The sequence below is a fragment of the Bombina bombina genome, chromosome 5 (genome assembly GCF_027579735.1).
Source record: "Bombina bombina isolate aBomBom1 chromosome 5, aBomBom1.pri, whole genome shotgun sequence".
Classification (NCBI taxonomy): Eukaryota; Metazoa; Chordata; class Amphibia; order Anura; family Bombinatoridae; genus Bombina; species Bombina bombina.
In genome coordinates this window covers 185,089,783-185,106,925 of record NC_069503.1, presented here as the reverse complement: position 1 = coordinate 185,106,925, position 17,143 = coordinate 185,089,783, and the positions used below count along the sequence as shown (strand labels likewise).

The 17,143-nt window shown below is 37.0% G+C and overlaps 1 protein-coding gene across 1 annotated transcript in view; it reads right to left on the bottom strand.

Moving 5' to 3' along the window:
- Nucleotides 1-17,143, bottom strand: part of DPP6 (dipeptidyl peptidase like 6) — a 1,272,214-nt gene that overhangs the window by 387,577 nt on the left and 867,494 nt on the right. The window contains exon 6 of the mRNA XM_053713807.1: nucleotides 10,573-10,625. Within this exon, the coding sequence (XP_053569782.1) occupies nucleotides 10,573-10,625 (53 nt within the window). The remainder of the gene's footprint in view (nucleotides 1-10,572; nucleotides 10,626-17,143) is intronic.

Sequence of the window (17,143 nt, the reverse complement as noted above, 5' to 3'; positions counted from 1 at the left end):
TGCCCCTAACACCGCCGACCCCTATATTATATTTATTAACCTCTAATCTGCCCCCCACAACGTCGCCTCCACCTACCTACAATAATTAACCCCTAATCTGCCGACCGGATCTCGCCGCTACTCTAATAAATGGATTAACCCCTAAAGCTAAGTCTAACCCTAACACTAACACCCCCCTAAATTAAATATAATTTAAATCTAACAAAATAAATTAACTCTTATTATATAAATTAATCCTATTTAAAGCTAAATACTTACCTGTAAAATAAATCCTAATATAGCTACAATATAAATTATAATTATATTGTAGCTATTTTAGGATTAATATTTATTTTACAGGCAACTTTGTAATTATTTTAACCAGGTACAATAGCTAAAATAGTTAAAATAATTATAAAATTACCTGTAAAATAAATCCTAACCTAAGTTACAATTAAACCTAACACTACACTATCAATAAATTAATTAAATACAATACCTACAAATAACTACAATTAAATAAACTAACTAAAGTACAAAAAATAAAAAAGAACTAAGTTACAAAAAATAAAAAAATATTTACAAACATTAGAAAAAGATTACAACAATTTTAAACTAATTACACCTATTCTAAGCCCCCTAATAAAATAACAAAGACCCCCAAAATAAAAAAATGCAATACCCTATTCTAAATTAAAAAAGTTCAAAGCTCTTTTACCTTACCAGCCCTGAAAAGGGCCATTTGCGGGGCATGCCCCAAATAATTCAGCTCTTTTGCCTGTAAAAAAAAACATACAATACCCCCCCCAACATTACAACCCACCACCCACATACCCCTAATCTAACCCAAACCCCCCTTAAATAAACCTAACACTAAGCCCATGAAGATCTTCCTACCTTATCTTCACCATGCCAGGTTCACCGATCGTTCCAGGCTCCGAAATCTTCATCCAAGCCCAAGCGGGGGCTGGCGATCCATAATCCGGCTGAAATCTTCTATCAAGCGGCGGCTGAAGAGGTCCAGAAGAGGCTCCAAAGTCTTCATCCTATCCGGGAAGAAGAGGAGATCTGGACCGGCAACCATCTTGATCCAAGCGGCATCTTCTATCTTCATCCGATGAGGAACGGCTCCATCTTGAAGACCTCCAGCGCGGATCAATCTTCTTCTTCCGACGTCCAACTGAAGAATGAAGGTTCCTTTAAGGGACGTCATCAAAGATGGCGTCCCTCGAATTCCGATTGGCTTATAGGATTCTATCAGCCAATCGGAATTAAGGTAGGAAAATTCTGATTGGCTTATGGAATCAGCCAATCAGAATCAAGTTCAATCCGATTGGCTGATCCAATCAGCCAATCAGATTGAGCTCGCATTCTATTGGCTGTTCCGATTGTATTGTATGTTTTTTTTTACAGGCAAAAGAGCTGAATTATTTGGGGCATGCCCCGCAAATGGCCCTTTTCAGGGCTGGTAAGGTAAAAGAGCTTTGAACTTTTTAAATTTAGAATAGGGTAGGGCATTTTTTTATTTTGGGGGTCTTTGTTATTTTATTAGGGGGCTTAGAGTAGGTGTAATTAGTTTAAAATTGTTGTAATATTTTTCTGTTTGTAAATATTTTTTTATTTTTTGTAACTTAGTTCTTTTTTATTTTTTGTACTTTAGTTAGTTTATTTAATTGTAGTTATTTGTAGGTATTGTATTTAATTAATTTATTGATAGTGTAGTGTTAGGTTTAATTGTAGATAATTGTAGGTATTTTATTTAATTAATTTATTGATAGTGTAGTGTTAGGTTTAATTGTAACTTAGGTTAGGATTTATTTTACAGGTAATTTTGTTATTATTTTAACTAGGTAACTATTAAATAGTTATTAACTATTTAATAGCTATTGTACCTGGTTAAAATAATTACAAAGTTGCCTGTAAAATAAATATTAATCCTAAAATAGCTACAATATGATTATAATTTATATTGTAGCTATATTAGGGTTTATTTTACAGGTAAGTATTTAGTTTTAAATAGGATTCATTTATTTAATAAGAGTTAATTTATTTAGTTAGATAAAAATTATATTTAACTTAGGGGGGTGTTAGTGTTAGGGTTAGACTTAGCTTTAGGGGTTAAAAAATTTATTAGAATAGCGGTTAGCTCCGGTCGGCAGATTAGGGGTTAATGTTTGAAGTTAGGTGTCGGCGATGTTAGGGAGGGCAGATTAGGGGTTAATACTATTTATTATAGGGTTATTGAGGCGGGAGTGAGGCGGATTAGGGGTTAATACATTTATTATAGTAGCGGTGCGGTTCGGTCGGCAGATTAGGGGTTAATAAGTGTAGGTAGGTGGCGGCAACGTTGGGGGCGGAAGATTAGGGGTTAATAAATATTATGTAGGTGTCGGCGGTATTAGGGGCAGCAGATTAGGGGTACATAGGGATAATGTAGGTGGCGGCGGTGTACGGAGCGGCAGATTAGGGGTTAAAAAAATTTAATAGAGTGGCGCCGGTGTGGGGGGGCCTCGGTTTAGGGGTACATAGGTAGTTTATGGGTGTTAGTGTACTTTAGAGCACAGTAGTTAAGAGCTTTATAAACCAGCGTTAGCCCAGAAAGCTCTTAACTCCTGTTTTTTTTTCTGCGGCTGGAGTTTTGTCATTAGATTTCTAACGCTCACTTCAGCCAAGACTCTAAATACCGGCGTTAGAAAGATCCCATTGAAAAGATAGGATACGCAAATGGCGTAGGGGGATCTGCGGTATGGAAAAGTCGCGGCTGCAAAGTGAGCGTTAGACCCTTTCCTGACTGACTCCAAATACCAGCGGGCGGTAAATACCAGCGGGCGGTAGAAACCAGCGTTAGGAGCCTCTAACGCTGGTTTTGACGGCTACCGCCAAACTCTAAATCTAGGCCTTAGTTAGAAACGTTAAGATATACATAACCTGTATAGGGATGTGAGTACCCACATAAGGGACTCTCTAAACACCCAAGTTAAAATTTCACAAATACCAACTATTCACTATTATATGCCTTATGTAGAATGGATAGCAATATTGAGAAATTATGCTTGAGGCACCAGCTAAGGGGTCTGTTCTCCAGGACATAACAAGTTAAGCCATATGCTATAGACAAATCAGAGTCTGAGACATCAAATGGCATTATTATCATAAAAGACCCAAATATCTATAGCTAAGCGTCCTGTTAAGGATAAAGCATTAAGTCGAACTGAGAAAGTTCTCCAAAACAACGAGTGTTAGGGTTTCCCATCCACAGTAGAATGCCATGTCGCTATCCAACTCCTGTTACTGGCAGTCCAAAGGGAGCAGTTATGAGAAGGCTGAGGTCTTTTAAAGTGACAAGCGGGGGAACCCAGGGGAGAGAGGTAAGGGTGTTGCGGGACGGATCCAGGGTGTGTGCTGCAAAGGAGGGTCTATGAAGGGTCTATGAATGGAGATCTCAACTTATTCATGTGGCTCCATAGGATCTTCAAGTGACAAGCTTCATAGGAGGTAGATCCGTAAGTGCCATGAGAGATTTTGATTGCAATCATGTCCTCCTTGAACCCCGCTCCGACCGGCCGATTCGAAGCAGGAGCCAAGTGAACAGCGATGAAGTTGGGAATGTAGATAGGCCTCCACTGGTCTCATCCGCCATCTTGTCTTCTTCCGGTAGGTAAGTAACCAAAAGGGGTAAGTTGTTGAGATCCCCTTCTGGTGTGTCAGGCAAGCCTTCCCGGCTGAGGGATAGGTATTGGGAGAATAAAGGCTTAATATTGGGAGTATGTTATACTAATATAACCTTGGTTCTGAATAAGAGATAATTGGTACTTATACTGTGTATAATGGACGTAACTCTTCACATAATGGGCCAACATGAATAATGGCGCACACTCATATATATGAGTAGGCTATTAATATTATGAGCATACTACCCTAATATACATATAATAGCACTGGATATACCCAGTGTAAAGATATGCACCCAGAATGGGGTGATACCTATCCTGTTTAACCAGCAAATTTCTAGAATTTAAATGATATAGTTCAGATCGGTAGTTCTAGTGTTTAGCAAGTGGAGAATATGTAGGTTCCCTCATTCTGTATAAAAACTTGTTAGCTAATACATCAGCTAATATGAATTCATAATACATTATGGTGCCTAAATTAATATATGGTACCATCATAAGCATGCAAATTTATTTATACACGTTTAAATTGTTCTGTGTGTGCATGTCTTAACAATGAGTTATAATAGGTACTTTCTTTTTTCCTTTGTATATACTTTTGATGCACATAGCCAGTACAACGCAAACATTGTTTTTAAGTTTCAACCCCATTCGTCCATGACAAGATTTCTATATAAAGAGATGGCATTAATCTGTATCATGCTGATTCACCTGTTAGTGAGACCCTTAAAATGGCCAAGATTTAGGTTCACAGAGGTGTATTTGGATCTTTGTCGATGTGAATACTGAACATGGGATTGAGTATTGTGTCCCATTGAACATGGCACTGGTGATCACGCTTTGCTGGGGGTTTCGGAGACATATTGGTACGGCGATGCTATGAAATAACACTGAGCATAGAACGGAGTGATGCGGAGCACCAACTGTGATGGCATTCATTTGTGCGTGTGGGGCAACATATATATAATCCACCAAGATAAATAGCCTATATGAACCGTTCTAGTTCAAATGTCACAGTAAAGTGCGATCCGCTCTTAATAAAATTAAGTGTCATATTCAAGTGTTATTGTAACACCAGCAGTGCCTCACGGACTCCTGACAGGGGGCGTGTGTGTTGTGGGCGTATTAGAAGCAATCTACACACATTACCCAATCCGACTCATCAGCTTATCAGTAATGATGGAAATAACAGCCATTACATTTCATAGGCTGTGAGTGGGGGTGTGTTAAATGAAAGTTTGTGACTGGCTGCAACGTGGAAAGGAAAAAGTTTAAAAAGAGGCTGCCATGTACACTCGGCTTGTCACTTTTAACTAAAACACATTGAAAAAGGCCTGTGTTACGGCCGAAACGTGTTTGTGGGGTTCTTTTAACCCAATATAATTAATTTTCGTAACCTTACTTGTCTGCTAGTTCTCCTAGCCTCTAGTGTTTGCCCCTGTCACCTGAAGCCGAAGTATCCGGTTATCGGCCAGGAACACAGGGGGGCTTCACTTGAGGGCATTGTGCAGCTTGTAGGGTGTTTTTGTTAATAATATTAGCGTGAATGATTTTATAACTTCAACATTGGTGTGTGAGCTAGTGATGTTTATCACTATTTATGGACTCTATCTATTTATTTTAAATAGTAAAAATAAAGCTTATATGTTTTAATACCTAATAGAAACTTCACATTAGCTGTTTTGAAACAGCATATTACTGCAATAGGAGTTTGAGTGCTAGCAATCCCCTCTTAGTCCCTTCTTCTCTCCCTATCCTGCATTGTCAGATTATTTAAAGGGGCAGCACCGAGGTTTCACACATACCTTTTTTACTCCTAAAATTACTTTTTGACACTGTGCCAATTTTTTGTCCCAAATTCCGTAGATACGTAAGTGCCATGAGATATTTTGATTGCAATCATGTCCTCCTTGAACCCCGCTCCGACCGGCCGATTCGAAGCAGGAGCCAAGAGAACAGCGGTGAAGTTGGGAATGTAGATAGGCCTCCACTGGTCTCATCCACCATCTTGTCTTCTTCCGCTAGGTAAGTAACCAAAAGGGGTAAGTTGTTGAGATCCCCTTCTGGTGTGTCAGGCAAGCCTTCCCGGCTGAGGGATAGGTATTCGGAGAGGATATTGAACTGAGCGTCCATGCGTAGTTCCAACACAGCTAGTGCGTCTTTGATTTAGGAGTCCATCTTCTCGGCTGATTGGGGAATCAAGTCTGCCCTCAAAGGATGAACCTTAAATGGGAGTCCGGGATCTAGGTGCTATTGGCTCCGATGGTGATGGTAAAGGTAGCTGGCCCTTCACTATCAGGGGGATCACTATATCCGTGACGTGACTGCCACAATGGCTGCTTTCGCGCCTCTCCACAAGTTACTCTCAGATGCCCCAACAGAAGTAAAGAGAGAGAAATAAAAAAAAGTACTGGATCATGAGAAATATGACCAGTGTGTCAACAGCGTTCTGAAATGTTAGCGTTCCTTCAAAAAGATGTGGGGAGGTGAGAGGTGATCCACATGTTGTCCGGTTCTTGGTAGGTTAACTAGGTTCCACTGCCACCATTGTTACATGAATTAAACTTGGGAACACTACATATGTGGTCAGCAACGTCCATTATTTGATCTTACATTCAATTTGTCATCCAAGATGTTATTTTAGGGCCATTTAGTAAACTTTGTTGAGTTACTAGAGCAGGAGCTCCCAATAACTGTGTCTGCTCGGCTCAACAGTTGGCTCCGCCCCCCCAGTTTAAGTACTTTTTATTGTTACTTTTCTTCTTACCAGTATGCAGCTATTTTTGTTTATTTTATTTTTATTTTACAAAAAGAGGAACAAATCTTTAGAGCTGCAGGAAATATACTGAGAAAGATGATGACAAATTAGACCAGTTTGGACATTCTGGTATCACAAGCAGTGCTTGTATAAGCACTGATCAGTTGTCCTGAATCACAAACCAGATATCAAATCAGTTTTTCTTGATAAATATTGTCAAACTTATAATTAAAGTCAATATTAAGGGATGTGAAACCCCACATTTTTCTTTTATGATTCAGACAGAACAAAAACGTTTCCAATTTACTTCTATTATCAAATATGCTTTTTGCCCATTGTATTCTTTGTTGAATATATAGCTAGGTAGGTTTGTGGAGCACTACATGGCAGGAAATAGTGCTCTGGCAAATGGATAACATTCTTGCAAAGCTACAGCAATATAGAGCTATATGTGCAGGTTTCTCAGCTTAGGTCCTTGCTTTTTAACTAAAGATACCAAGAGAACAAAGACAATTTGATAATAGAAGTAAATTAGAAAGTTGTTTAAAATTAACCTGCTCTATCTGAATCATGAAGTAAAAAAATATTGACTTTCATGTCCCTTTAACATACCGGTTGCCAGGCAAAATGAATTTTGTAGGCTAAAATAAATTAAGTACATAAAACTATGCAATGTGTATACCTGTCATGAATACAAGTATTTACTGATGTAATTTATAACTGCTTGTCCAAACACCCCCAATCCAATTGAACAATTACTTGCAAAACTATTCACCACAAAGAATATGATTATCTAAATTATTTTAATATTGATTTTCAGCAACATATAACACAGTAAGCCAAAATAACTGTCCAATGATTGACATAAAAATGTTCAGGGACAGGGAAAAGCCTGATAACTTTGTCAAACTAATTTAAATATTATCTATCTTTATATCTATCTATCTATCTATCTATCTATCTATCTATCTATCTATCTATCTATCTGTCTGTCTAAATTTTAAACCATATATAACATGTAAATCAATATATGCAATAAGATATATGTGAGATGTACCAAAGACAATTTATAAATAAAATATAATGTGGCACACGGAGTGTCTGCTTATTTTTCACTTCACCATCACAGAACACAGAGTGGTGTAAAGATAAAATCCACAGAGGAAATTGAACCAGATGCTAAAGGTGGTGATGTTTTCCCTTTGGAACTATTTGCAGGCATACATTGTATACATCCGATGAAACAAACTGAGAGGTAGATCTGGCAACATTTCTATGGCCTAAACTGGATGTATCAGCACTTGTTTTTTCACTATAAAGGCATTTGGATTACATTGCCTTTGCATAACAGTTGCTGATCATACAACTGAATGGCATTTGTGGAGAGGACATAACGACTGAACAATCAATTTGGTATGTGCTTCTGCAATATTATATAAGGTAAATCTACCTTGTGTTACTAGTAGATATCAAGAAAGAATGATTTATGAAACTGGAAGTGTTAATAGGGGCATATTTACTTTGGTAATGCCATAAGATATGTTTAATTAGATGCTTCATGTCTTTTTAGCCTAAACATGTCATTAGTAGTGTATATTTCCCTAGAATCTCAAGGACAGCCTATATATTTCCAAGTACCACTCCTGACTGGCTTTACTGAACAGCCAAGCGTAATAGAAATTATGTGTTCTGCGCAATTGTATAATTTTTACCAGACTGTAAAAGACATTTGCTCATATTACTTATTGAAAAACCTGGCTATGGAGGCTGCAAAGGAATATTACTAAAGTCATATATATGTTACATGCTAAAGCGGTAGCATGAAAATGAAATATGCATGTACATTGTGATCCAATGGGCAGACAACTAGCTAGAGAAATAGGAGATAGTTTAAAATATAGTCTTTTTTTTACCAATTGGAGACCCTGTCATTTTGTGATGTAGTTAACTGTCTTATTATTCTAATAAAAATGTAAAAATACATAAATTATATAGAACTAAAGCAGTGTATATGTTAGATTAACCATCTATACCACACCCTCTGCTGTGTCAGTAAAAATAAATATTAAACACTAATTGCAGAGCACCTGGATATGCCAAGATCTGTATCTATATCTTTATGTTCTTTTGTTAAAGGGACATAAAAGCCCATGTTAAACTTTCATGATTAGACAAACATGCATTGTCTATTTACTTTATTCTCTTGGTATGCTTTGTTGAGCAGCATACCAAAATATGCTGAGGAGTGTGCATGTGTCTTCAATACTATGAGATAAGAGTGTTTGCAGCAGTGTTTAACATTTTACTCATCACACTTCACAGTTTTATCACGTCACACATTTAGAGAAGTTATCTGTTTAGTTAAATGTATATGAATCTGGGATTGGCTGATGGCTGTCATGTGATATGGCTGTCATGTGATAACGGGGGCAGGAAATTGAAAGGAAACTGACATTTGTCATAAAAAAAAATCTACAGTGCTTGTCAAATTTAAAGTAAGTGTTATTGCATTACATTTTATTATACATGTGTTGATTATGCATTTTTATTGTATTTAATGATCCTTTAAGACAGCACTTTGAATATACCATGTGTGTTACTTTAGCACAAAGACAGGGGTGAGTATTGAAAGCATAACCAAATCTAGCAATACAGAACATTTTACTATGTTACCTTTATTTTGCTTGTTTAAAGGGACAGCAAAGTCAAAATTATGGTTTCATGATTCAGATAAAGCATGTATTTTAAAACATATTTACAATTTACTTTATCTAATTTATTTTGTTCTCTTGGTATCATTTGTTGGAAACCATAACTAGGTAGGCTCACCACTAGTAGCTAGCTTCTTATTGGTGGTTTAACATATTGACATTGGCTCACTTTAGTCAGCTAGCTCCCAGTGGTGCACTGATACTTCTTCAACAAAGCAAATGAAGCAAATTTGATATTAGAAGTAAAATGGAAAATTGTTTAAAGGGACATTAAACACTTTGAGATGGTAATATAAAATGATAAATTGTATATAATAAAACAACTCTGCAATATATTTTCATTATTTATTTTGTCCACTTTGCCTGTAATTTCATTCTGAAATTGTGAGCTTTTCAGTTCCTGTTACAAATGGAAGTGCAGAACACTGTTAAATCCAGCACAACCATTGGCTGCACACTCTAGTGACCTATTTATAACTGACCCTAATTGGCCACAGCAGAGAAGGTAACACAAGTTACAACATGGCAGCTCCCAGTGTTTTATAGACACTAAAACTTTACACTTATTTTGTCACTTTTTAAACAACTAATGAAACTTTAAAAAATACATCTACATGTTAGTCATGGACTAATCTTTTCTTTGAATGCATCATTCTATCTAGCATGTATTTAGTGTTTAATGTCCCTTTAAAATTGCATGCTCTGTCTGGATCATGAAAAAAATGTGTTGGGTTTTATGTCCATTTAAAATCATATTAACGTCAAAATGAAACTTCAATCGATTGAATAAATTCAAGCAACTTTTAAATGTATTTATAGCATCAATTGTGCTTTTTTTCTCTTGGTATCCTTTGTTAAAGAGTAATCATTGATGAGCTTAAGAGGGGGTGCACGTATCTAGTTATCTGGCATCAGTGTTTACAACAATGTTTATAGCAATATTATACATAGCTGCACACATACATAAACTGATAGGGACATGTACATGATCCTAAGCTCCTGTCAGGCTACTAAGGTTTATCGTTTAACAAAGGATACCAAGAGAACAAAGCTAATTTGATAATAGAAGTGTAAAGTTGTTTAAAATTGCCTGCCTTGTCAAGTTTAATTTTGACTTCACTGTCCCTTTAAGTGACCTAATGTCAATTCGACCATGTTAAACTATAAATAGAAAGCTAATATAATAGCAGCCATTTTGTGGGTTCATGTAACATTCACTGTCAACCATTTCTTTATGATTATAGCAATTTTGTAATTAATCATAAAAGCATAGTTTCTGTATAACCTAAAGTAACACATTGTGTCCTATAAAATGCCATTCATAACCATAATAAACATGCATTACTCAGATCTTTTTATACCATGTCTTATTATACCATGAATTATTTCTTCATTTGCTGCAAAAGAAGGAACAAAGTGTTCTACAATATTTCTAGCCAATTTCAATACTTACCATGTTATAAGGTTGCAGAGGACGTAGTGTGCTGTATATGAGTGTTGGTAAATCTGTAAAGACAAAAGGAGATGTAGTTTATTAAAACAACAAAGGCTTAAAGTTACATTATTGTTCAGAGAAAAACTAAACCATTTGCTAAATGACATCATTCATTAGTTCTAGTCAATGGTGTATTTAGGTTTTGTGCTGGGCTAGTACATCAGCCACCTCCTAATTATCCAACCTTTGTACAATTTCATCTCATATTTCTTACGCGTTTCTACCTCTTGAAGGCGAGGGACAAATGTCGGACTCATGTTCCCCACTAGGCAGTGAGGGGTTATTCATTTGTAATAAAATAAATCATTTGTAGAACATAGGGTGGGAAGTATCATGCACAGAACTAACAACATTATTTCCTTCCTAAACCCTGCTACCCATGGCAAAATACACCCCTGGCTAAAGTTTATGAAATCCAGAATTTATCTTTCATGATTAAGATAGTGCATACAGCTTTGAACAACTTTCCAATTCATTTATATTAAATTGTCTTAATTCATATGGTATTGAAGTAGCAGCAATACACTTACTGGGAGCTAGCTGAACACATCTGGTCAGCCAATGACAAGAGTCATTTATGTGCAGCCACAAATTAACAGCCTGCTTTCCAGCAAAGGATACCAAGAGAACAAAGGAAATTCATTTTCAAGTATTATGACACCACAAAATGAAGGGTTCCACTTATCAAGCTGCAGATCAGCATGGGAGCCTTTAGGAAGCAGAAGTACTTAGATTGATTTTTCTAAGAAGATTGACAAGCCCCGATCTCATTCAATTGGTTGCATGAGAACAGAGGGTGTGGCTCAACAACCAAATGTTTGTGTAATGTTAAACGGACATAAATGTTTCTTTCATGATTCATATACAACATGCAATTTTAAACAACTTTCCACTGAATTTCTACTATCAAATTTTGATTGTTTTCATGCTATCATTTGTTGAAAAGCAGGAAGCAAGCTCAGGAGTGTGCATGTGTCTGCAGCACTATATGCAGCAGTTTTTAAACAATGTTATACATTAGCAAGAGCACTAGGTGGCATGTGGTGTTCCAGACATGTACACATTACCTATCTAGATACCTCTTCAACAAAGAATAACATGATAATGAAGACAATTTGATAATAGAAGCAAAATGGAAACTTTTTTTAAAAAATTGTATTCTCTATCTGAATCATGAAAGAAAAAAACAATTGGGTTTCATGTCCCTTTAAATCTATGGATACTGCCTCATTCACCCCTAGCCTGGGCAGAAAGGGTGTCTGGCTGGAAACAACTACTGCCCGTATTTTAACAAATGGGGCATTACCAGACAAAAGGTTATGGGACTCTCTGTATTAGCTGAGCTGAATAAGTATAACTATTTACCTACTTATGTAAAGCATTATTACTTTTTACTGTGTTCTTTGTGTTATACAAATAAATGTAATTGCTCTCAGTAGTGCTTATTTTCCGGAGGAAGAGAGAGAGAAATATTAACATACAGAACACTAAGAAGATAACCTTGAACTCACCTGTCACTTAAAAATAGTTAGTGTACAGTAAGTGTATAAATAAACAACTGCACAGTAATAGTTATGCATTAATATTACTAAAAACTGCATCGTAATAGTCCCAAATTAAAAAAGAGATTTACTGCATCGCACTATAAGCAACACAGTTGGTCTGAGTTATGCATATCTCTCCCTTATTGGCTTTAACAGAGGTTATAAGATAAGGTACTGCAAAACAATACAAGTTTTGTTAACAAAAAACAACAGTTGTCTAATCTCCTCCAAATGAGGTAGTGTGGGGCAGTTTGGCCATTGCTAAACAAGTGCAGCAAACTAGGTGTTAATATATTTTGAAAAAATGTAGAACTTGGCTAATATTTTTATTTATTGCATTACTAAAAAAAAAAGTCTTGTAATCACAACATGTTTTATGTTATTTTAAAGAAATAAAATAGTAGGATTGGTAGCAAAAAGGCAATGTCTCCTACATACACCCTATATACATATCTTTATGGTCAATGCTTTGCATCTTCAGATCGGTAATTCCCTGTTTTTTTCTACATCTACTGTTAGAACTCAGTTTATTTGTTGGAACACAATGGTTATTTCAGCAGAACGAGAATATCCTCAGATAGTTACAACATAGAAGCAGAGATAGGTTCACCTTTTGTGACTAACATATCAACGCGTTTTGCACCTATTTGTGTGTATTACCCAGTCATTGACAGCATCAATAGGAAGAATTACAGCAGAAATAATCTGTGCGCTGTTCATGATGAGAAGTATTGAATTCCATGCCTCAATCAATTACGTTTTCCCATTTTCTAGAGAGTCAAAAGTGTAAGCTCGGAGCTGATTCACACTTTAATGTTCAGTGTCAAATGAAATCAGTTTTATTAACAAGCATGTTATATTTGGGCCACGGCAAGCAAATGTTTAAAAGAAAATATGTGCACTGAATGTTAGTGCTATGAAGATTGTAATGTCTGCTAGCAGAAACACAGTCAGATTAAAGTGAAAGGTGTAGGTGTAAAAGAAAAGGCAGTACCTACTTATGCATCTTGTCATAATAAAATATAAAGTCCCATTGTGTAGGTATTTAACAGTAATGCTATAGAATGGCAAGAAAAATAACTGTACTTTATAATTTAGTCACCGTCAAAAGTGTGTTACATGAAGTATCTCTGGTGATGAGCTGTGAGTACTGAGCGCGTAAGAAATGCGTAATCTCAGGTGTAAATAGATCTTTCTGGGCAAAACCTGTGGCAGCCCCCACCCCTTCATTTTAAAGGGAAAGTAAACATGTTAAGATTTTTATATAAAATATTTAGTTATGCATAATAATGCTTTAGCTCTGAAACTTGTAGGTTTTCTAATTCTCAGAATTTGAAACGCATGCTGCTGACTTTTCAAGGCTAACCCTGCTACATATATTTCCCTATTTGGCTTTAACTGATACAAATACAAAACAATGCAGTTTAACTAACAATATGACCATGACTAGTATTGTTGCCTGCAGACTGAAGCCCCAGAAGTGGCTCCTCCATACAAGGCTGATGGTGGGTAGATTTTGGGCTATTGGAAAACAATTGCAACAAAAAGGATGTTAATTTGTTTTACAAATGTTTAGACCTGGCTGATATGTTATTCTACAACAACACAACAGATAAGTCTTCTAATTACAAGGTGTTTACTGTCACTTTAACAGTTGAATGATAAAAGATAACCACATACCACTAAATTATAAGTGCTGGATGGGTGGGACCTATTAAAGGTCATGCCAATTAGCATAACCCAATAGTGAGACGCAAGAAAATTACAGAGGTTGCACGTTATGTGCACGCTCTTGGAGAAGATAAATTACATAATAAATAATTATTTGAAACTAAGTGAGAGACTAAGATGATATTTTTTGCACAGGAATTAAAAAGACTTTACAATTAACCACTTTGCTGCTGAGACATTTTCGCATGTCGATGCTATGGCTATTTTTAGTAGTTTGTATCTCTTTGGATTTGCACATAAATTTTAACATTTTATTCTGTGAAGTTCCCACACAAATTATGTCTCATTTTTCAGCAGATCAAGAATTTTTAGAAAACAACTTTGGCAGAAAATAAAATAATATGGAAAAATCTCATCACATGAAATGCAAATAAAGAATTAAATATACAGTATTTTTACGTTATTTTCTAGGGCATTTATAGTAGATAGTAGCACAGGAGAGATTATTTCCTAAATATTTAAAACGTATTTAATTGTCTCACATTTAGCATCAGTTAATCTTCCCACAATGTAGGATTTTACACCTATATTGTTCAATTACAATTAACAATAAAAAAGTCATAAGATAAATATATTAGTTTGTCACTTTGCACAGTTTATGCAAAATAAGTTGTTTTAAATATCTAACCAAACAAATATTACATTAATTTTAAAATAAAACCAAATTAACCCATAAACCCATGTCCAAAATCAGCATAGCAAAAAATAGTTTCACTAAAAATCATACTGCATATCAGACGGGGTTTGTGAAAGGCAGATCCTTAGTAAGAAACATGAGAAAATTGCAACTAGTGCTGTCACATTACTGGGGGAAAGACAACCGAGAACAAGACCAGGGGGGTGGGGACGCTTGTCTGATACTGGTAGACGCTGAGAAAGCGTTCGACAAGATACTGTGGGACCACCTGTTCACTACACTAGGGAAATTTGGTGTGCAAGGAGACTTCATGACAGCCATTTACGCCATTTATAAAGAGCCCCGCGCAGCAATTCTAATCAATGGTGAGCCGTCCAAACCATTCCCACTCCTGAGGGGTACGAGGCAGGGATGTCCCCTATCCCCGTTCCTTTTTGACCTAGCTCTTGAACCGTTAGCAATAAAGATCAGAAGAGACACGGAGGGACTAAGTATAGGCAAAGAAACTTTACACATATCCCTCTTTGCAGATGACATGATTCTATACACGAGAGAGCCCAGGAAGAATATCCCTAATCTAATGCGCATTATAGCTGAGTTTGGGCAAATTTCAGGATATTGCATAAATAAAGACAAATCAGAACTGTTATGGTTACGGAATGGGAAGCCCTCGGAACCACTACAGGATACTTTTAAAATAGTAGCCAACACATTCAAGTACTTAGGCATCACTCTGTCCAGAGACCCCAAGCAGTGGTATGAGATTAATTTCCGGCCATTGCTTAACGATTTGCGGAGAGCACTTTTGAATTGGGCAACGCTTCCACTGACACTGTCGGGGAGAGTGGGACTAATCAAAATGATTCTGTTTCCCAAGCTGTTATACACATTACAAATGCTCCCGGAGCTTATACGCAAACAGGACCTCCAGACACTAAACAGAGACATACTACAATTCTTGTGGAAAGGGAAAAAACACAGAATATGATACCACAAAATGACATGCACACCGGAGATGGGGGTTTTTGGACTCCCAAATATTGAACACTACAACTGGGCAGCTTTGGCTAAATATATAATGGATTGGTTTTTAGACAGAAATGTCTTCACCAATTACAGATTGGAGACGGAATTTATCGCTCCGTGGTCTTTGAAAATGCTCCCACATATGACTCGCACACAATTAGATGGAGTGATAGGGCACACTACTCTTTTCCTTCAACCTATAAGAGCGTGGTGGAGGATTTGCAGAGCCTTTGGAATATCACACAAACATACTGTATATCTACTCCTACGAGGTAATCCAAATTTCCAGGCGGGCTTCACTACCATGCCTTTTAGACAGTGGGAGGAGTGGGGATTGACTGTCCTCCGGCAAGTATTGTCGGCGGAGCAGAAATCAGTCAGGTCATTCGCTGACCTGCAAATGGAGTTTAACCTACCCAATAAACACCACTTTGCATTTCTACAGATGAGACACTATGTGCAGGATCTTTTGAGGGCGGGAAACCTGCCAGACACTAGCTGCGAAGTCTATAAGCTACTGACATTGACAAGGGGGGGGGATGACCTCTATCTCGCACACATACAAGGCACTCCAAACTGCACCTAATACAGTCACTAGAGGCCACCTCCAACATACATGGAGTGTACTGACTGAACAGACAGTCATAGATCAGATCATCGAAAATAGTGTTTTGAAGGTGAGGAAAGCCTCATTATCAAATGAAATCCGAGAGGCACACACAAAACTGCTACATAACGCATACATAACACCGAAGATGTTTCATAAGTGGAACCCTGAAGCCTCAGGACTGTGCCCAAAATGCTCACACCCAAACCCAAACATCCTACATATGATATGGCAATATCCAAAGCTCACGAAATTCTAGAATATGACACAAAGATGGGTAAAGAGAATTACTGGAGAGAGAATAGATTTATCAATAAACATGGTGATATTCCTGCACTCACAGGCAGACACACATAAGCATACTACGTTCATCCATAATGTAATACTGCTAGCTAGAAAACTCATCTTCAAACAGTGGATAATGCCCGGCACACCAACCCTAACACATCTCAAACTAACACTACAACAACAAATGATTCACGAACAAGTAGACACACAGGGAGACATCACACTACGGACTAAACAATTCCTAAACAAGTGGGAGCCCCTAATTTGCAGTCTAGACTTATCACACCAGAGACAGATCCTGTATCCGCTCAAAGACTCAGAGTTCGTACTGGAAGCCCAACTACGTGGGAAGTGGAAAATTTTTAATTAATGAAATAATGGACCAGTGGACAGATTGGGACGGGATATAGAGATAAGAACCTGGGGGGAGCGCCTTGGGGTGGGTCAGGGGAGAGTAGGATTCAGATGGGAATGGGGGGGGGGGGAGGAAAACTAATCTGTTGATATATGATGCCAACTATCTGTTAAAAGACTCACCTGTAATGGAGAAGTACGTACTTGATGTACGAAGAAGAAAACTTAATATCAGAGACTCTTGGAAGATCTACCTACTAAATTGCAATGTTTTGCAAACTCTCTTATTTTCCGACTAAGAAGGGGAAAAAGAAATGAGATAGGCTGGTATAGCGAGGGTAG